General features: G+C 43.0%; 5 protein-coding genes across 16 annotated transcripts; 1 reads left to right on the top strand and 4 right to left on the bottom strand.

The window, feature by feature from the left end:
- Positions 1–178: 178 nt before the first annotated feature.
- gem (gemini) lies at positions 179–13,358 on the bottom strand. 4 transcript variants are annotated; one of them, NM_136712.4, is made up of 12 exons: positions 10,074–13,358; positions 8,959–9,070; positions 8,622–8,867; positions 5,957–6,029; positions 5,491–5,877; positions 5,202–5,346; positions 4,428–4,901; positions 3,634–3,809; positions 1,979–2,183; positions 1,794–1,909; positions 1,116–1,190; positions 179–1,056 (listed from the first exon to the last, which is right to left on the bottom strand). In NM_136712.4, exons 1-12 carry the CDS (start codon positions 10,443–10,445, stop codon positions 639–641), a joined length of 2,799 nt encoding a protein of 932 aa, NP_610556.1. In that variant the 5' UTR covers positions 10,446–13,358; the 3' UTR covers positions 179–638. The 4 variants fall into 4 exon arrangements, with proteins under 4 accessions (NP_610556.1, NP_724895.1, NP_724893.3 ...); NM_165750.4 differs by having other exon boundaries at positions 8,622–8,828; positions 10,074–12,155; NM_165748.3 differs by having other exon boundaries at positions 8,622–8,828; positions 10,074–11,739.
- CG46319 (uncharacterized protein) lies at positions 179–13,358 on the bottom strand. Of its 3 annotated transcripts, none has more exons than NM_001347799.1 (12): positions 10,074–13,358; positions 8,959–9,070; positions 8,622–8,867; positions 5,957–6,029; positions 5,491–5,877; positions 5,202–5,346; positions 4,428–4,901; positions 3,634–3,809; positions 1,979–2,183; positions 1,794–1,909; positions 1,116–1,190; positions 179–1,056 (listed from the first exon to the last, which is right to left on the bottom strand). In NM_001347799.1, the coding sequence occupies exon 1, from the start codon at positions 11,209–11,211 to the stop codon at positions 11,032–11,034; it is 180 nt and encodes a 59-aa protein (NP_001334716.1). In that variant the 5' UTR covers positions 11,212–13,358; the 3' UTR covers positions 179–1,056; positions 1,116–1,190; positions 1,794–1,909; positions 1,979–2,183; positions 3,634–3,809; positions 4,428–4,901; positions 5,202–5,346; positions 5,491–5,877; positions 5,957–6,029; positions 8,622–8,867; positions 8,959–9,070; positions 10,074–11,031. The 3 variants fall into 3 exon arrangements, with proteins under 3 accessions (NP_001334716.1, NP_001334715.1, NP_001334717.1); NM_001347798.1 differs by having other exon boundaries at positions 8,622–8,828; positions 10,074–12,155; NM_001347800.1 differs by having other exon boundaries at positions 8,622–8,828; positions 10,074–11,739.
- Positions 13,359–15,076: 1,718 nt separating this feature from the next.
- Ccs (Copper chaperone for superoxide dismutase) lies at positions 15,077–16,165 on the top strand. Of its 2 annotated transcripts, none has more exons than NM_143772.5 (3): positions 15,077–15,141; positions 15,211–15,836; positions 15,898–16,165. In NM_143772.5, the coding sequence occupies exons 1-3, from the start codon at positions 15,127–15,129 to the stop codon at positions 16,031–16,033; spliced, it is 777 nt and encodes a 258-aa protein (NP_652029.3). In that variant the 5' UTR covers positions 15,077–15,126; the 3' UTR covers positions 16,034–16,165. The 2 variants fall into 2 exon arrangements, with proteins under 2 accessions (NP_652029.3, NP_001163108.1); NM_001169637.3 differs by having other exon boundaries at positions 15,193–15,836; positions 15,898–16,078.
- A 34-nt stretch (positions 16,166–16,199) lies between these two features.
- dmpd (dampened) lies at positions 16,200–19,957 on the bottom strand. 2 transcript variants are annotated; one of them, NM_001259306.2, is made up of 6 exons: positions 19,752–19,957; positions 19,109–19,619; positions 17,924–18,172; positions 17,661–17,859; positions 17,293–17,600; positions 16,200–17,239 (listed from the first exon to the last, which is right to left on the bottom strand). In NM_001259306.2, the coding sequence occupies exons 2-6, from the start codon at positions 19,547–19,549 to the stop codon at positions 16,625–16,627; spliced, it is 1,812 nt and encodes a 603-aa protein (NP_001246235.1). In that variant the 5' UTR covers positions 19,550–19,619; positions 19,752–19,957; the 3' UTR covers positions 16,200–16,624. The 2 variants fall into 2 exon arrangements, with proteins under 2 accessions (NP_001246235.1, NP_610555.1); NM_136711.4 differs by having other exon boundaries at positions 19,783–19,957.
- Positions 19,958–20,193: 236 nt separating this feature from the next.
- Positions 20,194–27,911, bottom strand: Pfk (Phosphofructokinase). 5 transcript variants are annotated; one of them, NM_001259305.1, is made up of 12 exons: positions 27,766–27,911; positions 27,598–27,700; positions 27,478–27,545; positions 27,104–27,419; positions 26,076–26,177; positions 24,693–25,034; positions 24,481–24,635; positions 24,258–24,366; positions 22,546–22,734; positions 21,894–22,336; positions 20,994–21,836; positions 20,514–20,914 (listed from the first exon to the last, which is right to left on the bottom strand). In NM_001259305.1, exons 1-12 carry the CDS (start codon positions 27,807–27,809, stop codon positions 20,776–20,778), a joined length of 2,853 nt encoding a protein of 950 aa, NP_001246234.1. In that variant the 5' UTR covers positions 27,810–27,911; the 3' UTR covers positions 20,514–20,775. The 5 variants fall into 5 exon arrangements, with proteins under 5 accessions (NP_724890.1, NP_001246234.1, NP_523676.1 ...); NM_078952.3 differs by lacking the exon at positions 24,258–24,366 and adding an exon at positions 24,000–24,108; NM_001273918.1 differs by lacking the exon at positions 26,076–26,177 and having other exon boundaries at positions 27,598–27,718.
- Between the last annotated feature and the right edge of the window lie 9 nt (positions 27,912–27,920).

Raw genomic sequence — 27,920 nt, 5'->3', positions numbered from 1 at the left:
AGTAACCACATTTTTTTTGACAGTCCACTCGTGGATAACACTTTATTGCTTCTATCACATACAAAAGTTGTTGTTTGGTTGCTAGTTGAACTCTGCTTCGAAACAATTGATCAATTCTTGTATTCGTGGTACTGTACTTCAAGATAATAATCAGTATTTAAATTTTTTTTTGTTTTTTGGGTTTTTTCTTTCTACTTCAAACAATTGATATTGATGTGGTTCTACAAACAAATATATAATAGTTCTTTATGTGATAAGCATACGCCATAACGATAAAAGAAATTAAAAGTAGGAAAAGAACGAATCGAAATCCAATCGCATCGGAGAATTAAATGTGCATATGTAGTCGTATATCGTAGGTGGTATAAAATACATATAAAATAAACAAAACTTAAAATGAGAACTGAAAACGAAACTTAAATATTTTGCACTAGTTCTTTAACAAAGATTTTAGGGAACAGGGTTAGAGGCTGCTTGCTTTTTACTTGTTCAAAATTGCTGCGCGAAATCTCATACAAATTAAAACCTATATAGAAAACGGTTTCGATGTGCCATCTTACTGCGTGTAAATGCTATAAACTATACTTGATTGCTCGGGTGGTCTCTACTGCAGTGCATACGCGTTGCCAGAACATCGCTTAGTTGTTGTCCTGCTTGTTGATCAGCTTAAGGATCACCTTGCCGGCCTGCACCTCCAGCGCGTAGAGGCTGCCGTCCTTGATCTCGTTGTTCAGCACCTCGTCGGTGATGGTCACAAGGATGCCCGATGGCCCCGATATGTACACGCAGCTCTTGTTGGCGTCGTTGAAGATATTGGAGCCGCTGCCCGAATACTTGGAGTGCATCCCCCAATTGTTGAAGAGTGCTGCAGCAGCTGCAGTGGCTGCTCCACCGGCTCCGTTCTCCTGGGCACTGGCCTTGGCCATGAACTCGTAGAAGCCGGGCATCTTGAAAAGCTTCTGCTGCAGCTCCTTGGCCGTGTTCGACAACAAGTAGATGGCATTGTAGCTGCATCCATCCACGCTGGCGTACAACGTTAGCCTGGGAGCAATAGTTCTGTTGGAAGGATCACAATTAGAACAAGTATTTGAGTTTTTCAATATGGTTACACTCACTTGGCGCGCAAAATGTTGAACATGCGAATGCCATCGGCCAGGCCGCAAATTTGAATCAAATCCTCCTTGGACATGCTAAAAATAATTCGAAATTATAAATAAGTCGGAAGAACAAACAAATTTCAAATGTGTGGTGTGGCACTAGTTAAAGATAGAACTATTACATACATAAACCTATAAAATGCATACATAAAGTAATAACGATCAAGTATCTGACGGAGTAGTCCAGCTATCTAATCAAGGTATTTAATAATCAAAAACTTTATGGTTTGATTGGTCGTAATCAATTGGATGTGAAATCATATTGTTCCTTAGCTGTTTTCTTTTAGTTCCGCTATCTGTTATATGTCTGTCAACAAGATAACACAACTAACTGATTAAAAAATTATATGGTTTATCGCTTGATTGTAAGAAATGGTAATCAAAAACACCTAAGTACTCGTAGCTTAGCAGACAAATAGGGGCGTGACGATAATTAAAACGCTTTTATATATAAGTCAGTGAGTTGGTTGTAACTTCAATCGAACGATGCTTTTAATTAGTTTTAATTAGTTTTTTAATATTAGTTTGATAAAAGAAAACTACTCGACTCTCCTACGATTTGGTTGGCATAAAATTGGGTCACTTAGAAGCAGAAAAACTATAACATTAATTCGGTTCGAATTCCAGATCACATACCGCATGATATCCGCTCCCGAGAACTGTGCAAACGTTGAAAGATAGGCCGTGAGGCGATGATTGGTCAGCCACTGCGTCACTTGCGAGGGCGTCGATTCCGGCATTATGTTCTGGCTCTGAAATGGACAATAGTAAGTCATTTATTTAGTAAGTCTGCTTAGGGAGCAGTGGGCAATGGCACCTACATAATCGTCCATGTCAGCGGGCACATGCTGCGGTGAGACCATGTTTGTGGCGTCCATCAGCTTGAGGGTGGGCGAGTTGGTCGATGTCACCGAGTTGATGGCTATGGGGCTGCTGCTGGTAGCCGGCGATGCTGCACTTGGCGCAAACGGAAGCATTCCATCGTACTTGGGTATGTGCACGGGCGAGTTTGGCCAAAGTTTCATACTGCAAGGAAGAGGATACAGGAGGAGATTAGTACAAGCCAGCTTTAAGTGAGTTCTTGCAGATCCTACAAATCCAATAGAGCTCGTTCCGTATCTGACGTTGGCAGGAGCGACGATCCTTCAGATGCAAGCGCATGTTCACGAATGCGAGGAACTCCAGCGCGGAATTCACAATTCGAATTTCCCATGGTCCCGCTGCTCCCCGGGTAATCTGGTTTGCTCTTCGCCAAGCCTTGCTTAGAAGGCACCCGATACGCCCAGTTGCGGCTGATTGGCCAGACAAACCCGTTTTCCTTTCCACCGGGGAAATTTTACAGATTTGCGTCTTTCGCCGCCCCCCATGATTTCCGGTTTTTGTGGATGGATAATACATAAGCGTAGGCTTTTCTGCACCTGATCGATATAATCGATCTCAACAATACAAGACCTTATACAATCCCCATATCATTCGCCATCATTATCTATAGTGCTCGGAATGCAAACAAACGAAATCATTGAACAGAGACCAAAACCAAAAACCGGTTAAAAGCAACTTTAAACTAAAAATAACTTGGAGCAGACGCAATAACAACAAAGACCGCAGCGCAAAGTGCTCTTAACTGATCTCTTAGCTTTCCACTATCCTTCGGATTCTCTCTATAAATCTCTCTGGATCTCTTTCTCCCCATTTCTCCGGATCTCTCACCGATCGAGGTGTTCTCTCTTTATATGAAACACGTATACACCCGCTCTCAATTCGATTGATCTTTATGATTTTGTGATCATGCAAATGACAAACTGAATGATTTTCATTTGCTCTCGTTATGGAAAATTTCCAACCAAATATCTGTAAATAGCGTTTTTCTATGCACACTAGATTCTAAATAAAATACATATTTAATAGAACCACAAAAAACAACGTGTAATCGCTTGGTTTGTTTGTTTATGTTTTAAATTCGCAAATAAACAGAAAGCTTTTGATCTTTATATTCAAAATGTACCACTTCGAATACAATGTAAGACCGTACTTATAGCACTGAAAGCACTCTAAATCTAAATCCTAATCAATAGCATAACATGATCTTATCATCTGAACTATGTGGACCAAAATGTAATTAGACTAAATATGGCCAAGAACCCGCCTTAAAGCTCTGAACCGCACTGTATGGTGAGATAAGGAACGAGTATCTAAGTAATACGTAATATGCACTTGATCTTAACTGCACGATATGTAAATGAATGGGACTGCAATCGCTTGGTTCGTAAATCAAAAAGCTCGGTCCGTAGCTGTCGCATAAACAAGAGTTGTGGAAAAATTTGCGGGCTCAATTGGAAAATTGCGCGACATCGCAGCGAAATAAATTGTTACTCAATTCTGGAGCAGAAGCTATGACAACTGCGGAGATATGCCCTGACCCACTATGTCTCTATATCTTCCCGCTTAACTAAAGAATCTGAAGGTTAATACTCACTATTCGGGACTGTAGCAGCCGGTTGTGGTGGCGGACATCACCAGGTCCAGGGATATATCGTTCATGATGGTACACTCGTAGCTGGGCTGGAACTTCTCCTGCTCCGATTGCGGTCGCTTCTGGATCTTCTCCCGATCCTGTTTATGTTTGCGATCAGCTCCTTTTAGCTTAAAAACCTGTAAGAATAAGCGTTTAATATAAGCGTTCTAAAAGGATTGCACGGAATATGATAATTGGTAATTTTGATTATCACACATTTATTATCAAAAGAGCTATTTGTACTTTGCCACTTTAACAGTTAACAGCTTAAAACCTTCACATAAAGATTTAGCCTTAAATAATATTCTTGTTTTCATTGTTTGGTATATCTGTAAGTCACAGACATGAATACATGTGTAGATAATTTTAATGGCCCAAACAAATTATAAACTTTTTACTGTACTTGTTGTTTGTGAATGCAGAGTAGATTCTGATTACGTTCTCTTCCGTAAAATTCCATTGGCTATTTTCGGACCGCAGTTGGCCATATCTCAAAATTAAAATAGGTCATTCTCTTTTAAGATCATATCAACGGCCAACATACATTTAACACTTCAATTAAACATATGTATCATAAATATGAACATATATGTGTATAAATTTAATGAATACTATTAAAAGCATAGATAGCTCACTGAACATTAATGGCTTACTATCTTTAAAAACAGGATCCTGTTTCCTCTGAACGGACAAAATAAGAGACTCTCTCCGTTAAGCGGACAATGTGATCTTGTTCAGGTCTTCTTCTCACTCACCTTGATCTGGCAGGCAGCTGCGTGGACCGCCTGTTTACCATTGCTGCCGGCACTGGGTGTCCGTTCCGGAGATGCTGGTGCAGCGGAGCCACTGCTTCCGCTGCCACTGGCGATGGCGCTGTTGTTGCTGCCGCCCGAGCCGCTGGCGGTGGCACTGTTTGTGTTTTCTATATAGGTTTCAATTTGCAGTCGGAAGGGCACACCCTTCTCGCCGCCGTGCTTCTTTGGGGTAAATTCGGTTGAAATGCAGTTGACCTTGATGTAGACGCCGACCTCCTTCAGTGGGTCCCAGAAGATCTCGACAGTGTTCAGTGAGCCGGAGCTCAACGGCTGCGACACGTGGCAGAGGCCGTACGAAAGCGGTACGTCCACCTCAATGATGCGTTCGCCTGGGCGGGATTGCTGCCATTGCTGCATCTGTTCGCGCTCCATGAACTGCAGGCGGCGCTCGTGGAAACAGATCTTGATCACGCTCTGCAAGAGGGAATCGGAGGGGAAAATCGGGGGTTTTGTGAGAAGTGGCAAGAAGTGAAGTCATTTGGAAAGTTTATTCGCACACGCAGATTTCACATGTACAATGGAATGGTAATGCCTCGCATCTCTCAAGTCGCTCGGCTTAATTGGGGCTTATTAAAATCAATTGAGCCCTCCATATACACACATGCGGTCACACAGACGGGATGACCAAGCCGCTCACTCGACAGTCAAATAATTCATCGCATCACATGACTCTCCGAATCAATTGGAGGCTGCGAACAGAGACTTTGGACTCACCTTCAGTATCTTATCCCTATAGAGGGACAGGTCTCCGATCTTCTTCAGCTTTATTTCGTAGCTCTGGCCTTGGTTGAGGTACGTCAAAGTCTCCTCATTGTTCTTGGTGGCGATCGAAGTGGCCGCTGCCAAAATGTACTGAAATCTGGAAAGGCATGGGTGTTACTAAAATAATCTATCCTTATTTTATCTCTTTTGAGATAAGCCAAACTGTACTTCAATTCAATCTGATATAATTTCATTGCAACTGTAGGTTTTTGGCAAATTATTAAATCTGTATAATACTCACTTGTGATCCTCGGCATGGGTAGCTCCGTTGGCCGAACCGATCTCGATTTTAGCAGGATCCAAAACGCTAAGTTGCTGGGGCTTTCCCTTTTCGTTCAACTCATACTCGGCGTTGGCTAGTGGTGAACCCTGAGGAGAGCCACACCCGCAGGCGAGTCCGGAGTTTACATCATGCTTGCCGTTTGCGGCCGATCCCGATCCGTTAGCCGAGTCTTGGCCAGAAATAGCCTGCGACGGCGAGTTCTGGACCTCATCCAACTTGGCAATGGCGATGGAGGGCGATGCGGAGGCATTATCCAGGGATACCTTGGGGCTCGGCTTGATCTGATCCGTCTGGGGCTCCTGCTTCAGGGTGGTCAGCGTGGGCGAGAACGACAGGAAGTTCTCACTGATCGCGGTGGTAAAACGTAAATTAGCTCAAATTGAATTTAGTTCCCTTGGTGAACGGGATGGGGGGATTAACTTACTTGTTCAAATATGAGTTGCTGTTAAACTCGGCGTTCAGATCGAAGCCGATATCATCGCTCCAGCTGCTGCGACCTGAAAATTCGAAGAATACCAAAAACTATATTTCAACCCGTATCTATGGCACGTCTGCGATTTCTTTTAGATTCTAGACGTTATCACAGAGTGACGCTCTCAAAACCATTGCCGACCTCAATCCGTTGACGTCAAACTTGTGTGTCTTAGCCAAAATGAACGCTGTGATGAATTTATAGAATGCGGCACTTGTAGGGCCAATTTATAATTAATTGATAAACACGTAAGTATAATTTTATACAGCTTGAACTAATGCTATTTTGAGTGCAGGTCCCCAATATAATGTCTTAATTTGGAATACAACAACTTTATTAAAATGTTCTAATAAAAACAAAAAAAAAATATCAAGGAATATTTAAGTTTTTATCCCGAGTGCAACCGTGCAGCGATTACAACAATCGTTCATAACTTTTAATTATTTCTCTGTTTTTCCCATGCAGATAGATATCGATTAGAAAAAAAAAATCCCCGATGTGTTTTGCTACCAACACATTCATCTACATTCTTGTCAGATAACTTTTCCAATTTTATTAATATTGTAATGCTGAGTCCAAATAAATTGGACCTAATATGTTTGTGGAATTTACAAGCCATTACTTTCAATGGTTTTTAGAGAATTTCTCAAAAAAGTGTACTTCAACAACAATACAAGTTTGTAATGCCTCGTTAATTGATTTAATCCGTCCAGAGATAGGAATTGTAGCTGTGTGGGTTCCATCGGACAATTCATATCTCGATCACAATTGATTCCAAGTTATCCAAGACCGAATGACGCACATCGATTGTGCTGCTCACTCGTTTCACATGCGCGATAGTGTCACAGCCAATTGTTTGATACATCGTATCTGTTAATGTGCACATATAGGAATGGATGCTCCGCTTAGTTCCCTTGACAAATGGCAAGAGGAAATGGCCTTAAAGCCATCTCTTATATAATTTCGATTGTGGGAAAAAGCCAGGACAAAGGCTGAAACCATTCAAGCCCGTTCGAGTGAACTCAGTTCCTCCATAGCCATAAAGATCTGAATAGTTCGAATGATCTCAGTTTTTCCACAATCGTTGTGGTTTGCCTAATAGCGGATTGTTGTACGGCCAAACGCTAGCATTTAGCCTTATCTACACCAAGTGCCGCATGCCGAATGATAGATAAGCCATCAAAAAAAGAGAGGGCCGAGCTCTAGATTGCAGTCCAAATTATATGGTCGGGTGCCCCCACACAAGTGCTTCCACCTAAATCTGTTTGTTCCGAAGTGTCCCAGTGTGCCAGTCACTCGTTTCGGGGTAATTAGTGCAGGGACCCTGCGTGATTTTGGAGCAATCTCGAGGGCATATCTACAAAGTTTAAAGGGTTTCTATTGGGGGCTTGTTCGGGCCATTGGAAAATTACCGAGCGAAGATTTTATTTCATTGGTGGCGTTCTATTATTAAAGCTCTATTGATTAACACAAGCGGAGGTGCTAAGTTAATTACTGTTTTACAGCGGGTTTTAACCATCGCAGTCTGTTAATTGTAATACGGCTTCCCAACTCCGATATTGAAAGCCATCGCATGTTTATGAGTTTATGAAACTATTTGAAGACCTGATCTTTCAAAGTGCAACTCCACCTGCACCAAAGTTTGCCCAACATCTCCAAACACGATGAGCTTAGCCCTTTATCGAGCTCAAACTTTAATTGGGATCTCACGCACTAGTCGTATAACTCCTGTGTCTGATAGATACAGAGTAATTAGCGATCATCTTCCATTGTTTATACACCACTTAGCACCCAACAACAGAGAGTCTCACATTTGTCTTACGGATGATCGATCGAATTAGTCGTTATATCGAATACATCTGTCTAGGCATTTCAATACCCATATACTCATACTTGCACGGAGGTGTATAATCAAAGAGGCACTACTCGGAAACGGGTTTCTCAATTACGACGGCTTCTAATTTGCACACATGGGTTTCCGACTCGCTCTCGGATTCCAGATGCAATCCCAGAAAGAAGTATTAAGTCAGTTCGAGCCGTTTTTCATTCTTGCTGCCTTACTTTCATTGATTACATTTTATGCAAATCACTGAGCTAATTCAATGACCAACAAAATTATGGGGACACATTTTTGTATAATCTTTCTGTCATCTTCTATACTTTCATCGAATTTATACTGTTTGTAGCAATTTAAATCATTTCAGACGAGAGCATGGAATAATACATTCAAAATTTTTTGAATTAATGGGCTTAGAATCAAAGTAGTTTGAATTTTATCATAAATATCGGAACATGAAGTTAGCATTCCATAACTTCTGGGCTTAAAAAATCACAAAAACACATTTATCGACTTTAATTGACATTTTTACAAAATGTAATCTGTAGGTGGAGTCAAAGAGCTAGTCACTATCTTGGTAATTGGGAGAAATTACAAAAGTATCCTAATACTATATTGTATGATTGTTCTTCGCTTTGGGGAATTCCTATCCATACCGCATTTGCATATTATTTATGTGTGTGTTATTCTTGAAACATTTAGACTGATTTCATTAATTTGATCCTATTCTACTTCGACAACAGAGAACTTGATTGAAAACGATTGAGTTATAATCCTTACCCGAGTGCTTCTCGCGCTTGTGCTTTTCCTTCTCCTGATGGGCCACTTTGGAGGGCAAGTCGCCGCTCTGCGATGCTGTGGGTGAGTTCTCACTTTGGCCAATGTCCAAAGAGTCCCAATCCATTCGTCTTTTGCGTGAGCCGCTGTTCAGGTAAATGGTCTGCACGTCGATGATCTGCGGTCCCGGCGAGTCCTTCGACTGTCCGTCTACGACAATCGTAATTTGTTCGATTAGCGAGCTGCTCTCTACGAGATCGATAGATGTGGAAGTTGATGGTGATGGGGATGAGCTGAGGTGAGCTGACTGATCTGGGTGCACTGATAGCGGCAGCCTTACCTGTCCACGATTCCTCTGAGTTTGGCGGCGAGTCAACAAAGTTGATCACTTGCTCATAGTCCGATCCAATATGCTGATGGTGGTAGCCGCTGATGAAGTGGCGGTTTTGGATCTGGAAAATCCGAAACGTATGGGAGTTTAGTTCGAAAACGGAATTTCGACGGCTTAATCAATTATAGAACCGAATCAGAGCCACAGAACCAGCAGCAAAGCGTGTCTAGCCGCCAACGAGGCTATGCCCTCTCAACATTATCTCTACAGTCCAGCTGGAATACTGTATATGTAGGTCCGAACCTTGCTGATAAGGTCGCCAGCAATCTCGCCTGAGCTCTACCAACCCCTCTTTCTCCCTGACCCGAGAGAGGGAGTGGGCATAAACACCCATCGATTCATGTTTATTTGCCTATGAGGACTCGAACTCAGACTCGGACTCGGTTTGATTCCACAAAATAATGCTTTCCCAAGATAACTTCAAGCATGCTCGATGTGTGTAAACAAACGGAGAGTGCTCAGTCTAAAGAGCTGGCCAAAGAAGACCTAGAACGAGCGGCGTTATATATAAAGATACATCCAAATATAAAGGAAGATAAAACACAAATCGATGGGGCGAGTGAATCGGACTGTTGACGTAACATTTGCAACTATTTATTAAGCGCTGTTCTGTTGTTTTTCCCACTATCTGTCTACCACAAATTCGTTATATGATACACCCCGCCATATAGTATAATTAGCAATTGAACTATATATTTATATGTGCCTCAAGGCAAACGGATTTCGCTTGAAAAATGTAGTCACTCAATTGTAGGGAGCTTTAAAGGCGGCTGTTTCGATTTACGAAACAAACTATGGTTTAAAAACAATTGTACAAATATTGCTAGCTGTAATTAGTTTAGATTCTCTGGTATTTCAAATTTTCTCGATGGTCTAGCTATAACGTAGAGAAATGCTTTACACTGAGGAAAAGAAATTATATATATAATGGTATTATATTGGCTTATAGATAATCGATTTATATTTGTGATGCCAATTCTACCTGATGAAAATCAGTAGCAATTATTTATAAGCCTATAAATGTTTAACCATACATATATCTGATTTTTCCCCAAAAAACTTACCTGATTTAGATTTTCACTGATACCGTTAGTGGTGTTGGTATTGTTGTTGGAGTTTTGATTATTGCTGATACTGTTGTTATTATTATTATTCTGATATTGACTGCGATTTAAATTGTTGAATTCCATTTGGTCGAGTTCGTTGAACAGGTTCAAATCGAACTTTGTTGAAAGGGTGCGTTCTTGTTGATGTTGTTGAATTTGCTCCGCTTGTTGTTGTAGTTGTTGATTTTGGTGTTGTTGAATGTGATGTTGAGGGTGGTGGCTCAAATGTAGTAGTTGTTGTTGTTGTTGTTGATGATGAGTATATTGTGGATCGAATATGCTTTGTAAATCCAACAGACCGGAGTTTTGGGATAGAAACGAAAGCGCCATTCGGTACGTGAGTTAACGGCGTTAGAATCGCGTTCTGGTCTCTATTAGTCCAAGCTTATTGTTGTTTGTTGTTTGATATCCTCCTGAATTATTTGACCGTGATCGCTCTCACCCGTATTACGAAACACCACTTCCGACCGGAGTAATTTCGCCAGCAATTTTGCTCAAGTTTTTTGGTGCAATGCGAAATGCAACAAAAGTGATTGATGGTAATAGTAATATTCGAAGTAGAAACCGTATATTGATCGACCAACACTTACTGATTACTTGCTTAGGCTAACATTTTGGCTTGGCTTGTTCAAAATGCTCATATGACACACTTATTTACTTAATCGTTCGTTCGTCGCACAGCACTTTGGATATACGAGGGCTAACCATATGCACTTGACGTGAGTTCTACTAACAACCAAATAATATCTCTAGTTTATTCATATATTTATTTAACGTAGGTATAACATGTATAACTTGCTTTCTTGTAACTTTTTCTAACTTGGCTCACAGTTGAGTGGAATTGTAAATTTTGCTTTTGTGCGTTTTGTGTTCTTGGGGCCTTTTGAGAGGGTTCGGGACTGGCCGGGGGGGCAAATTAAAACAATACGAAAAACGAATTGTATAGTTTCTTGATACCGGTGGTCTCGCGCTGACGATGGCTTCGAAGTAGGGTATTCTCGATTTTTAACAGCATCTTGGTCCGGAGGTACATATAGCTCGATTGCGACTGATATTCATTAGACATGCGTTGCAGTCGTATTTCAGATTTCTCCATTTATCGCTGAATTGGTTAGCCCGTGTTGCAAGCTTAAGTGTCTTGTGTTGGTTCTACGGTACAGGTCTCACTCGCTGTGGTGAAACTTGTCACTGGCTGCGGCGACTTCTAGCTCTTTGTGCTGGTTGTTTGGACCACTGTCAGATGGCGACGGACATTATATAGTAGTTGTTTACGCTGAAATCGAATATATATGTGTGTATATTTTCACTGATAACAACTTCGCTCGCTTTCCTTCTGCAGTTGGGGTTCTCTCTTGAGTTTGGTTTCGACTGATTTCGCTGTTTGTTTGGTCACTGTCAGATATTCGACATTCCAATTGGGCACTTTTGGGGGTTCGCTTCCAAAAAAAAATTGGATTTGCAACGGTGATTATGTAACTTTATTTGTTATACACTGTCAGAAGGCTGACATTATTTCGATCGTATTAGCACTAGAAATCTGATAGCGATTGTAGGGGTGGTTTCCTAGACTTTTTGCGACTTAACGTTTGGACAACTACTCGGTTTGCTCGACGATTTTGCTCTGGCTTGCACTGACTTTGCGACTTTACTCTGAAGTTGATTCGCTGGATTTGGTTTCTCTCTTTTTTTTATTTTGTATAGGTGTTATCGCGAACTTTACGTTTGTGTTGGGGTGTTATATATCAAGCGGGCGAGATGCCAGTTTCTTGGATCGTCACTTTTTATTGGGGCCTAATTTTTGCGGTGACTGCGAACAGGTTTTTTTTCGGGGCTAATTATTCACAAATGCTCTCGGCTTTCATTAGACAAATTAGGCTGTTTTTGCAGCGACTTTAGTTTGTTTCACACGATTTAGCACTGTATTTACGACGAAGTGAAACGGAACGTTTTTTATCTGTGGATTCTGTTTCGCGATAACGATAACGGTACGATTCGGTGGGTGGTGAAAACTTTTTCTGCCAATTCAATGGGTTATGGTTATATTTTAAAGTTTTGGGTTTTCTTATTTTTGTGGCCGGACTAACTTGCGAGCGTGCTAGAGGAGCACTTTTAATCCGACGAAGCGAGGCTTCGAAAAGCCCAAAGAGACGAGCATTTTGTGCGGCAGAACCTTGGTCGAGCGGCAGCCAACGCGGACACGAGGTTAAAATATCAATGAGTTGTGTGAATTTTCGCCGTTAGCGGGAAACTACAGATACACCAGTTTCGGAATCAAAAAAGCACGAAAAAAGTCAAGAAATACAGAGCGTTCCAATCAAGACGACGTCGCCGTTACAAACACAAGCAAAGATCGCGGTTCGCGGATCGCAGACGAGTGCGACAATAACAACAAGCACTTGCGATTACGGAGGCGGAACGGGAGCAACTACGCTCACATTCACACTTTTCGGAATAATGCCGACCCGAAGATTCAGATGCTGACAGCAAATTGATGCGGATGCTGCTGCCGCGCTGCTTTTCCTCTGCCGCCTGCTATCACTCTAATTGATTGTGGCAACAACAAAAGTGGCCGTTGTCTTCGTATTCATTGGAGTGCACATAGACACATGGACCACCCCTCTCTCCAGCAATTGAAAGGGCTTTGTATTGTTGTTGATGATGCTGATGTTGCTGCTGTTTTCGCTGCTACTGCTGCTGCTGCTGCACTTGTTGCTCGACGTTCCGTTACTCTCAGTTCGAGTCCCAGCTGTTTTGCACGTTCTTTTGTGTGGCTGCGTTTCGCGGTGAATGGCAAGAAGCGGACTGCTACTACACAATAACAAGTTAATTAATTGAAGTTGTCGCTGTGCGGTTGGAGGAATTGTTTTCCTCAATTTGTTTGGCTATTTGTTGCTCCTGCAATTGAATTCAATCTTTCGCTGGCATTTGTGTATATCAATTATTTCATTCCTTTTCGATTTAAGGCTGCGCGCGTCGATGACGTATTTGAATTTTGGCACGCACACTCAAAGACGCAAAGGCGAAAAGACCGAGATGAAAAAAGATTTCGGGGTCTCGCTTGTTACGCGCTTAGTAAGCTTTTCCGCTCGCTATAAACACTAGAAAAAGCGTCAACGTGTTAAAATTTTCTGCTGCCGTTGTTGTTGCTTTGCCGACGATGCTGTTGTTGTTACTCAGATTAGTTTACACTCCCGCACTAAATCGCTGAACATGTGTTTTAACGCCGATGGTACGAAAAATACTGATTTGGTGAGCGAACGTCACAAAGCTAATATTAAAATAAATACACTAGCCCGTTATGTTTCTCTCTCTCTTCGCTCTCTCACTCTCGCTCCAAAAGAGCGTGGCGTTCGACCCGCAAATACAAATACCAATACCAAAGCCCCACTGTAAGGGTCATTCTGTGCACGTGTGTGTGTGCGTGCGTCTTTGTGGAATGCAAGTGAAACAAAGGCAAGGCTAATTTTCCGTGGCACGCACTATCCAGACCAACTTATCTATCTACATTCCCGACACACGTATCCTTCCAGGTGATTGTTTCAGAGGCTGACTTGCATTTGTTGCTCTCTCACAAAACAAGGCGACAAAAATCTTTATGCTATTTATCAACAAGAACAGCTGTTGCCATTAGTCGCTGCCCCAAAGAGAACATTGCCTTTTTGTGTGGGCGTTCTTCTCTTCAGAGTGGCTCAGGGCGTATGGCGTCGATCTGTCGTTAGGGTGGACCATCTCAGACTTGTAAAAATTATTACGGATCTGCGGAACTAACTCAACTTATATATAAGTTAATACAAACATTAAATAATATTACTAATGTGAATAGCCACATAACCATTGGGAAAGAAACTAAATTTCTTACATTCCTAGTGTTGAACTTAAGGTCTAGTAACGGTACTCTAATAGCGACTAATTGTTATCCACCGATATCATTCATCTCTATCCCTAGATCGACGTGCTAAGAAAGGCCTTAATTGACAAAGCCATGTGCCGACTCGCCAAATTTTTGGGAATTGAACGGTTTTATCATAATTCTTTGTTGTAGTGCTTCCTTTTACAGTTCTTCAATTGAAGGCAATATTAAATATTTCTCAATTGTTTTTAAATTGCTATCAATAACGGGGTCCAAGTGAAATTAATTTATTTTGCACAATGAAAGTCAAGGCGCAATTGGCTGCAATAAAGTGGCGCGCATGGAAAAGCTTCATTCATATTGGTTGCACGTTTTTTTTTTGGGCCTCAATAAGCCAGCATCTGTCGCTTGCGGTTTTTGTAGACAAAAATTAGCGCTATCAATTCCAAAAAATTAGCATCATTTGGCTTAAAAATACTCTTTATGGCCATTGATTAAAACTGTCGGCGGCCATAAAGAAAAGTTAAGCCAAAATTATAAAACGTAATATGAAGTGAATGGAGCTACAGGTCTGAAAATTAGCACGGAAATTAAATAAGTTAGCATCTAAGCTAGTTCGGGGTTAGCGTTTTGAATCGGTCCAGAAGAGTTGGACAAAGTCAGCTTAAGATTATAAAATTGTTGGTCAAACTAAACAGAAAACCAATGATTATATCCAAGGTACTTAGCCCTATTAAATTAAGCTTTAATCTATTCACTTAAAATATAGTTGTAATCTATATAAATTTCAAACATCACAAATATTATTAATATAGTCATTTTGGAAATATGGAGTGACTTAAATAGAAATACCAGAATTCATTTTCTTCATCAAAAAGCACGCAATTTATGCAAAAGTTCAAAACCGAAGCTAGTAACTTTGGTTTTGTAAATGTAAAACGTTCTACGATAAAAATATTACATCTGTGTTCTAATACGTAACTAGTAATATCAGTTCAACGTTATAATTTATTGGATAAGTGGTTTACAAACGCCTTAAACTTTCGTTCCGTGTGAACCTATCGTTCTTCGATGACAGAAGGCGCGATTTGTCTGAACCTATCGACGGCCATCGATACCAAAGTTTGTTTATCATTGTTAGTCGGCACTTTGACCATAAAAATGAGCTCCATTAAGGTAAGTATATGTTATTCGGGTCAGGAAACTTGCTTCCATGTTAATGTGCAGATCGAATTTGCAGTGCAGATGCGAAGAGGTGACGAATCCTATGCCGGTGCCCTCCGTTCGGCGCTGGATGGGGTCGGCCAGGTGGAAATTGACACCCAGGAAGGTCGAGTGATAATCCAAACCCAACGACCTTGGTCAGAGATTCAGGACAAGATAGAAGCCACAGGTGTCCGGGCCGTACTCTCCGGATTCGGCGGCCAGTCGGCGGTGGCCCTTATAAACACAACAGGAAGTGTAGTGGACAAGACACCAATCCAGGGAGTGGTTCGGTTTACCACCATTACCGCAGACAAGAAGCCTGGAGTGGTTGTGGATGGCGTTGTGGACGGTCTATCGCCTGGACTGCACGGATTACATATTCACGAGAGTGGTGACACTTCCGCAGGTTGCTCGTCGGTCGGAGAACACTACAATCCCCGCCAGTCGCCACATGGAAGCCCTGCAGCTGGGGCAGAGGAGCGGCACGCCGGAGATCTTGGCAACATCCGAGCGGATGAAAACGGCAGGGCCACCTTTAGATTTGTGGATCCAGTGCTAGAGGTCTGGGACATAATCGGAAGGGCTGTCGTCCTAACAGCCAATGCCGATGACCTGGGACGCGGGGGCAATGATCAGAGCCTGATTGACGGCAACTCTGGGGAAAGGTATGTAAATATGCCCCACTTTCAGATTGATCATTGATTTGTATAACTCCTTTCCCACTAGGATTGCGTGTGGTATAATTGCTCGTTCGGCGGGCATCTTGGAAAACTTTAAGAGAATCTGTGCATGTGATGGGGTCACACTTTGGGATGAACGCAATAAGCCACTGGCTGGCAAGGAGCGCTCACAAAAGCTGTAAACTTGTTTCCATCTTTAATCTTGTAAATAAAATTATCTTATCTCTAGGTGTCACTTTCCACATTTTGTTCTAGAAGTTTCTGTCGCGACAAAGTCCACAGAACATCAATTCTCGTTCCGCAATTAAAATTAGTATACTAAAAACCACATTCGTAGCAGTTGATTTTAATGGTTTTAAAGTTTTATTTAAAATATTTCTTTGCTGTTTTTCTTTTTGTATTTCTTAGTTAAAATTAATTTGCTTTTTAATTATTATTATCTGTTTTGCTCTGCCAATGACTGCCGGATTCGTGTGATGTTCGTGGTTAACTACAATTTGTTTTTGCGGGGCGTTAAAACCGAAGAACATACAGACACTTGTTGTACGTGATAATAATAATAATAATAATGAATAATATTCGAAATGCCTATTGCATTTGATATTAATAGATATATGTGTATATAATATTAATTTGATTCCTCCGTTAACACTACGGCGCATGCCTCGTTCCCTAATCCACATCCGTGGGGTCAGGTGAACGACGGCATGCACGCTTTATATGTAAATAAGTGGTAAAAAATATGTAAAGTGTATATGCGTAGGTCCTAATGCTTATTTACTGCGTTTGCCGGGCGTATTTACATATCTGTTGGCCTTTTGTACTCTACGTGCTTTTTTCGCCTCCTCCGGCTCCTCAAGAGCCTCCGATCCGGGCGCCACATTGTCCGTTGTCGCAGCCACCCCCAGATTCTGGGACACAGGACTGACAATCACGCCGCTTCGCTGATGATTGCCATAAAACAGTTTTGGGGAGTAGCCTCCCGCAGCTTTGGCAGCTCCTGCATTTCCGGTGGCCATCGGCTGCGATTGGGACTGGGCAACCTCTGCTGCCTTCGAGGTGGACGCTATGGCATTGGACTGGCTCTCTGATGGCATCTTGCGCTTAAGATTCTTGGCTGCTGTGCTCACGGCCAGCAACTTGGCCGTGGTGGACTCATCCGGCGAGGCAAACTCCTTTAGCTCGCCCACACTAACATCGCTCTCGGCATCCACATCTTCGTTGATGATAATAAAGTGCTCGGGATCCACACCCTGGTTGACCAGCGCTTGAAAATCTTCAGGCGGCACCACAGGCGCCACCTTTTGATTGCACGAACTGCATACGGCAGGGATGGCCGGACTCTTCGAACGCCAGAACTGCAGCTCAGTTTTGCACTTGTTGAGCTCCTGCAAGGGAAGTAAATCAATGCCAATCAATAGAATGCCGAGCCTCGACTCACCTGCAAAAGGGTGGAGAACTTGCGAGACATCTCCTCGTTCTTCTTGTCGTTTTCGTCCAGACGATTGGCATACTCCAGCGTCTGCTTTTGCTGCTCCGATATTAGATTTGATTGCTCAGCCAGCTGCTTGCTCTGCTCGGCGGCCTTGCGCTTGCAGGTGCGAAGCTCGGTGCGCAGCACCGATAGCTGGTTATTGTACATCTTCATGCCCTGCTTGATCTTGCGGATGCCCTTGCGGAGCACCATATGGTTCTGAGGCGGCGAGTTGCTGGCGCTGTCTTCGAGATCTGAACTGATGGCAAGCGTGGCTGTTGGTTTGGAAATGCTGCTTAGTTTTTTCGACGCCTGGGAAAGATCAAAACACTTACGTCGCTTAGTTGTAGTGGGCAGCGTATAGAAGTCCTTGTTGAAATACGCCAGCCCCGGTAGCGTGGCCTCGATGCGGTCCTTAAAGTATTCCATGGCCATAGTGGAGAGATCGAAGAGCTCGTCGGTTACCCGATAAGGTCGCTGCAGCCTGGGCGTAATACTGATATAATTGAGAATCGCCTGGACTTCGTCTAGTATCTGGAAATAAACAACCATCTTATTAGCGCTTGTCGAGTTCGGGTATGCTATTCACTGCACTTACGGCGCCCGGAAAGAAGCAACAATGGCCCCGCTCGATGTGCTTGCCCATGGACATCTGGAGCAGGGATAGACGCATGTAGCATGTCTCGATGATGTCGCACTCGCAGGCCAACGGATGATTACGACGATGGGACTCCCGGCGCGGCATGCTGGCCTTGATCGCCTGGAAGCGGCTCAATGTGGTCTTGATCTGCTTGGTGAAGGCTGTGTTCAGCATGGCCATGCAAATGTCGTTCATGCGGTGCGAAACCTGCGAGTATGCATATCCGGGAATCAAGTTAATAGGGGGGTAAGTAAAACAGATAAAAATGTGTCGTGCTTTGGGCTAAGCTAAGCTCAGATTCCGACTTCTTTTTTCGGCTGCTGTGCCCGCATTCATCCACGAGCTAGTGGTTCTGCCTGTTATTAAATTATATCAGATTACATTTGTCTCCGCTACCTACGACAAATAACCGTGCATACATACACAACGATTTGTGGATGGGAGACGCGGGTGCAGGCAAAAAATTCCAACGAGAAACAAACAACGAAGTGTAGTTACCCTCTGAACCTTGAACTAAAGCTGTTCTGTGAAAGTGTTCTTGGATTTGTTTCTTACGCAGTCTGTATGCGATAATCGTGACTTTAAAATGGTGATATTTCTATAATTGGTGTAATTTGTTTGAAAAGTAGAATATTAGATATTCATAAATGTTTATCTCTTTATTTGAATGTGTATAATCCTTCAACTGGCTTGTTCTTTTTTCACTTTAATGCTTTCTGTGTAAAGCTAGTTGTTTATTAAAAAAAAAAGTGAATGAACTCAACCATTACCTAGTGTTTTTAAAGCCGCTAAATCTGAAAAATGTAATACATTTGCTCATACCCCCAACCGAAGCCAAGATTCCAAGTTCTTTGCTAAAAATAAGCATTCGCAAATGCATGTGCCCTCGTGACAAAGTTTTAATTGCCTCCTGCCAAGGGAAATCCGAAATCCGTTGAGGAAAGTGCAACGCATGGCGCAAAATAATGCTCATAACAGCAGAGCGACAGAATACACCTTATACATATCAGAAGAGGCATACAAGTGCAGGTAGTTTGTTGGTTGGATAACCCAGTCGTACCACGCTTGCACTTGGGCAAATTGCTTTTTATTGATTTAATAGCCAGCGCTTTGGGTGGAACAGAGGGGCAGCAGTGCACTTACCAATCTGAGATTTGAAACTTTCTTGTAGTCCACGTAGCTGAGGATCTTCTCAATCAGCTCGTTGGGAAGATCGTACAGACTGGGTGCGCTGGTGGTGGTGGTGGTGGTGGCCGTCGGTGGACGCTGCCGTTGCATCTGCATGGTGTACGAGTGGAGGCGAGTCACCGCACTGGCGGACTCGGCCAGGCTGCCCGCCGAGACGACACGATAAGAACTGTGGGCCTGGTTACCCTGATAGCTGGTGGTTCGCCGCAGGACGGAGGAACGGTTTGCTGTGGACTCGGGGGGCTCTTGTACTCCAGTACCCGATCCGGATGACACTGCTGATCCGGAAGCCATTCCCGTTCCAGAGGCCGATCCCGAACCCGCGCCCCCGAACGGCGAAACCCCCTCCGAAGCGGACGTACCGCCTCCACTGCACATTTGGCGGGTGGACACCATTTCCTTCTGCTTCCAGTGGCGTTTCGGTGCTAAATGGACAGAATTCGTTTGCAGCAGCGTTTTGAAGTTGCTGCAATAGCGGAACACACACAGAAAACAACGTATATACGCATTAATTCGACTATATACATATATATGTAGCGTCTCTATGCTGCTTTTTCTCCCCCCTTTCGAAATTTCTTTGAAATTTTGTGCTACGCACTTTGCGACTCGATTTCGAGATGGCTTCGTACCCGTTTTAGTAAATGGAACTATTGCGATTGCATTGTTTTTGGACGCGCTTCGCCGTGGTCCAATATGTCTAGTTCTTTGAGACGCAGTTCATCCACGCTGACATCCACTTTAACGCAGTTTTTCGAGCACAATTAAAACTACATACACAATCCGTGGCAAAAAAAGTCAAAGTGTCTAGGGCTGGAAGCGCATCGATGGCACCGACAATCGATTGCGCCGATAGCTTGCAAGCAGTGAAGTTGCTGCAGAAACATCGATTATTATAGGCTGATTCCACTGAAACATTGCTGTTCCAATTGCGCCCAGCAAGCCATTTCAAAAAATAAATGTTTTTTTCTTAACCAAAAGTGAAATTCAAGCTCAATTCCCACATACCACTGAACAATTAGAAAACAAACGACGAATAAATTGTGCCAACAGGTGTTTGAATATGTATTTAGCACGTCGTTACAAATAGATCATTGCTTCGTTCGATAACAATACTCGAAAAACAGTTTGCAGATAGAATTTGTTCCTTTGACTGGGTAAATTGTCTAAATACTTTAACATTTAATTTAGTTGGGCTGAAGAACCAACAATTACGATAATATACGAAACGTTTTCCGCTAATAGGTCGCCAGACTCTTCGGAACGGCTGCAATGTAGAATGAACTATTAACGTTATTCAGTATTCGAGATTCAAAATTCAAGAATACACGATATTTGGAAAAATCATAAGAAAGAATCGACTGGCGAGCAATATAAATAAGTTATGTATTTGTGCTTTTTTATGCGTCTGTAGATTATGAAATACTTTCGTATGTGCTGCTGTCATGGGCCTCTTCGTCTGATCTTGGTAAAAACCATAAAACGGATCGGATGCGGTGCCAAAACAACTTAAAAAGCGAACACAGAAACTGATTCGAGGGTGCGGATAGGTGGACATTGATGCTTCGATGCAGCGATGGTGGTGATAAGCGGAAGTGGGGATCAGAGTCCGGATCCGAGTCCGCTTAGGCGACGGCGTCAGTGTCACACTCCTCCTCGACGGTGATGTACATACCCTCCTCCTCGTAGGCGGAATCGTGCTTGGCCAGGATGCGCAGCAGGGGACGCAGGCGCAGCCACCACTGCTTCTTCGGGATGCGTTGACTGGAAGAGGAGTGGGTTATGCCAAGAGCTTAAAGGGAATTCATAGTCCCCTTTGTGGTGACCATCGGGTTAAACTTACTCGAAGTTCGTCTCTGCAATGAGGTCGACCAGCGGTGAGAAGCGGTACTGCCGCGACACGATTCCCAGCAGCGTGGCGGTGTCCGGGGACTTGCAGTTGACTACGCCGTTGGCGTCGATGTTCGCCTTGATCTGGGCGGCCAGCCAGTCGACACACTTGGCGGCCATTTTGGTGCCCATGTTGCGGTCGAAGGGAGTGGGTGAGCCGCCCTGCTGCATGTGACCCAGGATGTTCATACGGCAGGTGAAGAGGCCCTTGCCCTCCTCCGAGTACAGGCGGTAAATGAAGTCCGTGCTGTAGTTCTCGCTAGCCTTCTCGTTTCGCAGGATTAGACCGCGGGAGACGCCCTCGGCCATCTTGGAGGCCATGTGGTAGACATCCTGCTGCAGGTCTTTGATGGAGAACTTCTCCTCGTAGATGTAGGCGGCATCAGCTCCGCCGGCCAAGCCGGCCAAGGTGGCCAAATAGCCACAGTAGCCACCCATCGTCTCAATGACGAACACTCGGCGCTTGGTTCCCTGTGCCGACTGACGGATACGGTCGCAAATCTCCGTAATCTCATTTAAACCGGTGTCGCATCCCAGAGAAAATTCTGTGCCGGGCACATTGTTCGAAATCGTCGATGGAATAACCACAATGGGGATGCAGAACTGTGGGTAGTTGTCCCGCTGATCGGCGATCTGTCCGGCGGCATGGTAACTCTCAAAGCCACCAATGATCAGGAGACCCTGGATCTTAAACTCCTTGAGACGAGCGGCGATCTCCTTGAACTTGCCCTCAGGCAGTGTGCGTTTGGTACCCAAGTAGGCGCCACCCTGACCAACCCATCCTGAGACATCCGACCTGAAATTGAATTGCATTAAGCACAGATTTAGAGTGATCCCTTGTCGGATTACTTACCAGCCCAGCTCGCGGACATTTCCGGCAATCAGACCCTCGACACCGTCGTTGATTCCATAAACCACATCACCGCGGTAGATGGCATTGCGCACGAAGCTGCGCACAGCGGCATTCATACCGCAAGCCGGAGCACCAATATGCATCACAGCTAGGCGGTATCCTTCGATTCCCTTGCCATCGGCGTCGAAGTTCTCCTTGGGCGGCTTCAAGCGCGTCAGCATCTTGTAGGTCTCCAGATTCCGCTCGAAGGAGCGTCCGCGCAGCTTGACGGCATCCGCCCAGCGTTTCTCCGCCATGGCCTTGGCCACAGCCTGGGTGCGCTCTACGCACTCCATCAGCGGCACGCGAACCGCCTGGTTGCCGTCCAGAGAGATGACCACTGGCACCGAGTCCTTGGTGGCCTCCATCAGGGCCAAAGTGGCCTCAGCTCCCATGCGGCAAGCCTATGCGGGTTAGAAGCATTAACTCTCAAGTCAAAAATAGTGTAATTATATCTTAATAAGTATATCTTATTTTGGTAACTTTAGTGTTTTAAATCGGATTTACAGCGCTTCTTAATATAAGTATGCTATACAAATAAAACAAAAATAGCTGGCATTGTAAATTACTAATTAAAATTAAATTTTGAGGTGATCTTTGGATAATTACTTACCAAAATACGATCGAAGGCACTGGGATTGCCACCGCGCTGCACGTGACCCAAGACAGTGATGCGGGCATCGTGCTTCAGACGCTCGTCGATCACCTTCTTTACATCCTCGGCTGTGATGGGATGACCCTCGCGATCCATGGCTCCCTCGGCCACAATCACGATGTTCAGACGCTGGCCAGCAGATCGCTCCTGTTGGTCAATGGTGAAGGGATTCACTTAAGCATATATGTAAGATACTAATCGTGAATGATACAGAAACTACAAAAGCACAAACGAATTATGAAGAGGCATGATGAGTAGACATCATCATAACAAAAAAAATGTAGTTTACATATGCTTTGCTTTACAATGTTGAAATAGTGTCACCAAATGTGTATCAGCAAGCGAATGAGTGCAGTGCGTTTCATAAAGTTAACTCACGTTATTCTGTGATATTCATGTATTTCAGTTTGCATCATTAAAATGGCTGTGTGCACGTTCTTTTCAATGTATTTAAGTATTTAAATCAGTTTTGAAACTTTGAAATGCACTGCAACTGAATTGGTGTTTTGAAATATGAAGAATGGACGCACAAGTCAAAGTCGATGAATAGAAAACATTGATGAAGATTTACTGATCGATTAAACGAGGATGGACGTTAGTGGATTTGGAAAAGTTAGTAAGGGAACTCAGTGAGATCATCGTGAGTACATAAAACAGAGACTCAAAACCCAAACAAGTAAATCAAATAGCTGTTAAAGCTGTTTATCGCCATGGAAATTTCGGCACATCGAATAGTCCAAAAACAATGCAGAATAAAATTTAGAAATTCAAAAATTTGACAAAAGAGTAACTAGAAATTAATTGGATAGCGAAGGACTCTGGACCTGACCTGGTGGAGCTTGACACAGATCTCGTCCTTCCAATTGACTGACACCGGCTCCTCGGGTATGAACATAAAATCAGCCTCTGTGGCTATGGCTGCCGATATGGCTAAGTAACTAAAAAAACAAGAGATTAGGTACAAAAATAAAAGATGGTTCACAAATGTCGGGGAGATAATTATCCGGGGATTGGGAGTATCTGGGGTAAACTTAAGATTAGTTACAATATGATTTCGGTATGCTGGTACAGACAAAAACTGTGCGTAATTCATTCCGTATCTCCGGTTTGTGTTTAAAGATACATTCGTGTGCAGTAAGCAGAAAATAAGAACAAGCGTTTGTATGGCAAGTGTCGCTCTTAAAATGTGTCTTTCAAAAAATTGTGTACAGGTGTACTACTTAAGCATCAAGCAACGACAACTGCACTGAAGTATACAACTCTATCTAAAACAGGAATATTATCTCGACAGCTAACTGGCTATATTAATAAGAATAATATCCTAAAATCCTATACAAGCTGTCGAGAACATATTTCCGATGCTTTGCGACTTCTCGCAGTGCTGATGGAATGGAAATGGAGCTGCATCTTGCCTGGGCCAGCTGAGAGCAGAGCCTGTCTGGCCAATCGACCTTGGGCGGCATTTCGGGAATGAATATGAAATCCGCCTCGCACGCCAGTCCACCCACAAGAGCTAAATAGCTGCAAAAATATATATTACAAAATATTAGTCAAAAGGGGGATGGGATTTTGGAGGATATGGGGATCGATCGACATAGTACTGCGGCCATAGAAACAGAAATGTGCGAAATGAGTCGACGACATTCAACAGATTTCCGTTTTGGGCTTGCCTGTTCCAATTTAAGGACAAGTCGATCGGGCCAATCGGCCTGCGGAGGAGACTCGGGCAGAAAGACGTAGTCTGCCTCGGAGATAATGCCAGCTACCACCGAAAGATAGCTAGAGATAGTCGTTCCAGGCATTAGCTAAAATCCCAATTAATCACTGACACTTAGGCTAATACAGAGGCATCCCAACTTTTCCTCGCAAATATCCGCTCAGAGATCAACTTACCCGCAATGACGACCCATGACCTCCATGATGAAGGTGCGCTGATGGGAGTAGGCTGTACTGGAGATGGCATCGATTGCCTCGATGATGCGATGTAGTGCCGTGTCCGTGCCGATGGTCATGTCAGTGCCACAGAAATCGTTGTCGATGGAGCCAACCTACAAAAAGATTCATCCATAAGAAAATATATCCAAGGAATACTCTGTGTAGCATACCAATCCAACGATGTGCAGGACATTGAACTTCTCCTGCTGCTCGGTGGTAATGGTCTTGTTCTTGACCAGCTCGTCCAACAGGCTGGACCACTCCTGACGGAACAGATTGGCGCCCGTGAGGGAGCCATCGCCTCCAATGACCACCAGATTGGTGATTCCTCGCTGAATCAGGTTGTTAGCGGCTTTCAAGCGACCCTGACGCTCACGGAAGTCCTGGCAACGGGCGGAGCCAATGATGGTGCCACCACGATGGATAATGGATGAGACTGAGGCCCAGTTGGCTTCCTGGATGCAGTCGCCACCATCCACCATGCCCTGGTAGCCTTCACGAATGAAGTAGACCTTGCCGAAGGTAAACACGAATCAATTGTAGATATGGTGTAAAACAGTTTGGTATAGAGTTTGGTATCTTCATGGCACATGACATCATTAGCACAATTAAAAATGAATCACCGAATTCGAGTATAAATTATTTTAATTTCATTTTCACTCTGCCAAAGTCGTAATATTTTAATAGGAAGCAGTAAAGAACAGTCAATAGAAATTAATATGATATGACTTATCTCATATACTTTCTCAACTTTTACTGAATAAGTTTAAGTTTTAAACAACAAAACATTTGCATATTCAAAATACCGTTACAGGTAATTACAATGTAATCGATGTTAAATCGATACTTTTTAAGCAACTCACATAACCAAGAATTCAAATTTTATAACGCTCTTAATTTGAAAAGTGAAAAAATAACATAAACAATAATGATGCCAAGGCACTAGTAGATTAAAAACAAAGGTTAGATTACTTGAACTGATTTGGAACCATTTGTTTAGCATACTCATGATATATTTATTAATTTTGTTCAATTTATTGAACATATCAAGCGCTGTCATGCAAAGCGTGGCAATAACTTTACTTTTATTGACCCCCAAGAAATTGAAATCAAATGAATAGATTTTAATCAATTTAAATTGGCTAGCAATTGACACATTTTTTGCATATTTTCGAGGGACCAACGGCCGGCCAGAAGTTCCCTAACAAATTAAAGAACTCATTTAAATAAACCGAATAGAAACCAAGAGCGACAACAAAAAAACGAAACAAATTAGCCGAAATCGAAATCGCATGTGAGGGACCCGAAAATAAACCCAATGTCAATGTGCATGTACACATATATTCTTGAATTTCTTTTCGCACCGATTGGAGATTATCTAACTGGCTTTGCGGCCCAATAGTCGTGGTTTAACGGCTGCTGATAAGCAAATTACCAGGTGTTTTACGTAAATTTCTGGGTTCACATGGGTTTGTTGCCTGTGCCTGGGGGTCGGGGTCACCGGACGCGATGCTGCGTGGGCGGAAAGTACTTGACAGAGGTCACCAACTCACCTTGCAGCCCAAATAGATGGCCATACGGACACAGGCTCGCACGGCGGCATTCATGCCCTGGGAATCCCCGCCGCTGGTGAAGACCGCCAGTCCTTTGTCCTTCTGCGAGCCGCGGGCCAGGAATCGTTGATTAATCTCGGAATTCATTTTTCAATCTTTTGCACTATATGTAAATCAAACTGGGGTCGTAACGGATATCGCACAAAGCACACACTATGAACCACTATTGTACTCGGTAGGGAGTTTCCCTGTTTTGCAACTATGCGAGCAGCGCCGCTGGAGCTGGGTTATATCCAAGTGGGCTATAAATACTACTACTGCTCCTTGCCGTGGCTTTTCAGTTACTAGCAATATGTACGCTCGCAGGCGGTATTCACAAGTTTCGCTTTTGCTTTTGACGTTTCAAGGTGACCTTCAGGCCAGAGACGCATACACAACACACACGGACACACGCACACAGCCACGGGCTTTCTGTAAGTGCGTACTGATGCAATGCAAACTTCGGATGGCTAAATCCGCCCAAGAGTTCGCTCCAACGCGATTGCCCTAACTTGGTTTGATTTAGGTCGAAAATCTGAGGATTCTGTCTGTTATGAACGGACTTTTCGCGACTAGCAACGAGCGGAAAATAGCGTTTAACCAATTTGTTTATGTTCGACCCACAATCGTTCAGCTGTTGATCAGCTGGTTATCACTGGGCGAGTAAAAGCTTTCGCGAGCTTTCACCGCTGGGAATGGGGAAATTCGGGAGCAGTCATCGGTTGTGTGTGGGTGCGATTGCCGTTATCGTTATCGTTTATATAATACGTTATTCTGATATTCAAAAAACCGGAAAATGTATCCTCAGATTCGAAAATGTTTATGAAACGCCAATTATTATGCTATATCTCAAGTGTTCAACTGATGTTCTACCCTATCTACAACTATCCGCGTAAAGTAACGAAATGTAAGAGCTTTTATCGTTGAATATTAGTGCTCGTTTAAGTGCGTAATTATTTAAAAAACTGTAAAAAGCGAGACAAACTTACAAAAGGCTTGACTGGATGTACAAAATCAATAACATCCTGCATGGTTCTTAAACACTTTCGCAGCTCATCCACCGATTTGCCACATTTCCTTTTTGGTGCACTCTTTTTCTTTTTCACCGCATTCTTTTCAGAATAGTTCACAGCATTAAGAAATCCGTTGTGCAGATTGTTTATTGGTTTTCCACATCGTTGCGCAGACTTGTCTTTTTGTATGTTTTTTTCACCAGGACTATCATTCTTTTGATCACCAGAATCACTGCGCAACTTTATACAATGTCGTTTGCAATTAAATTTTACACTTAAAAGAGTATTTCCTCTAAGCAAGTAAAAGGAAGAAGTGTTATAATATAAAGTCAAACTATATAAGCACATACGAAATATCTCGAGGACAACACAAATGATGACTTCGTGTGCATTGGATGCCGATGTTTGGAAATGTGAGCTAAAGTAAAACAAAGTCTTATAAATTGATCAAAATTAAATTCGATTTTTACCTTTTGCCTAATCGGAGGTGTTTTGTTTGAGATTTCTAAGCGAAATGTTGTAGGACCATGAAAATGGCGGCAAATGGGTATCCGTCCATTGATTTCCAAAAATCTCCAAACAATCGAACAGCTTATAAGTGGGTGTAGTGAATAAATCAAATTCAGACAACAACTTACATAGGTTTTAATTTGGTAAATACTCGAAATTTTATTGAATGCATGCCAAACTAAATTTTGCTCCTAAATATTGAACATTTTTATTAGATTACCAATTTTTTTCATTTTCTGAACTCATTTTTTTTTTATGATTTTTGACATTTTAGCTAATGTAA

The sequence above is a fragment of the Drosophila melanogaster genome, chromosome 2R (assembly GCF_000001215.4).
Source record: "Drosophila melanogaster chromosome 2R".
In the NCBI taxonomy this organism is placed as follows: domain Eukaryota; kingdom Metazoa; phylum Arthropoda; class Insecta; order Diptera; family Drosophilidae; genus Drosophila; species Drosophila melanogaster.
The sequence above is the reverse complement of the archived record's forward strand: the minus strand, read 5'-3'. Positions and strand labels throughout refer to the sequence as shown.

Excerpts from the sequence above, each read along its gene's own strand:
- Ccs (NM_001169637.3), top strand. Across the intron at positions 15,837-15,897 it reads GACGGCAACTCTGGGGAAAG|GATTGCGTGTGGTATAATTG; the intron begins GTATGTAAATAT and ends CTTTCCCACTAG.
- Pfk (NM_001259305.1), bottom strand. The coding sequence starts at position 27,809 with ATGCATTCAATAAAATTTCGAGTATTTACCAAATTAAAACCTAT. Across the intron at positions 26,178-27,103 it reads TACATCCAGTCAAGCCTTTT|AAGGACAAAGGACTGGCGGT; the intron begins GTAAGTTTGTCT and ends CGCGGCTCGCAG. Across the intron at positions 22,735-24,257 it reads TTGTCCTTAAATTGGAACAG|GAGCGATCTGCTGGCCAGCG; the intron begins GCAAGCCCAAAA and ends ATTGACCAACAG.
- dmpd (NM_001259306.2), bottom strand. The coding sequence starts at position 19,549 with ATGGTGTCCACCCGCCAAATGTGCAGTGGAGGCGGTACGTCCGCTTCG. Across the intron at positions 18,173-19,108 it reads AAGTTTCAAATCTCAGATTG|GTTTCGCACCGCATGAACGA; the intron begins GTAAGTGCACTG and ends GCATACTCGCAG. Across the intron at positions 17,240-17,292 it reads AGTTCTCCACCCTTTTGCAG|GAGCTCAACAAGTGCAAAAC; the intron begins GTGAGTCGAGGC and ends CTTCCCTTGCAG.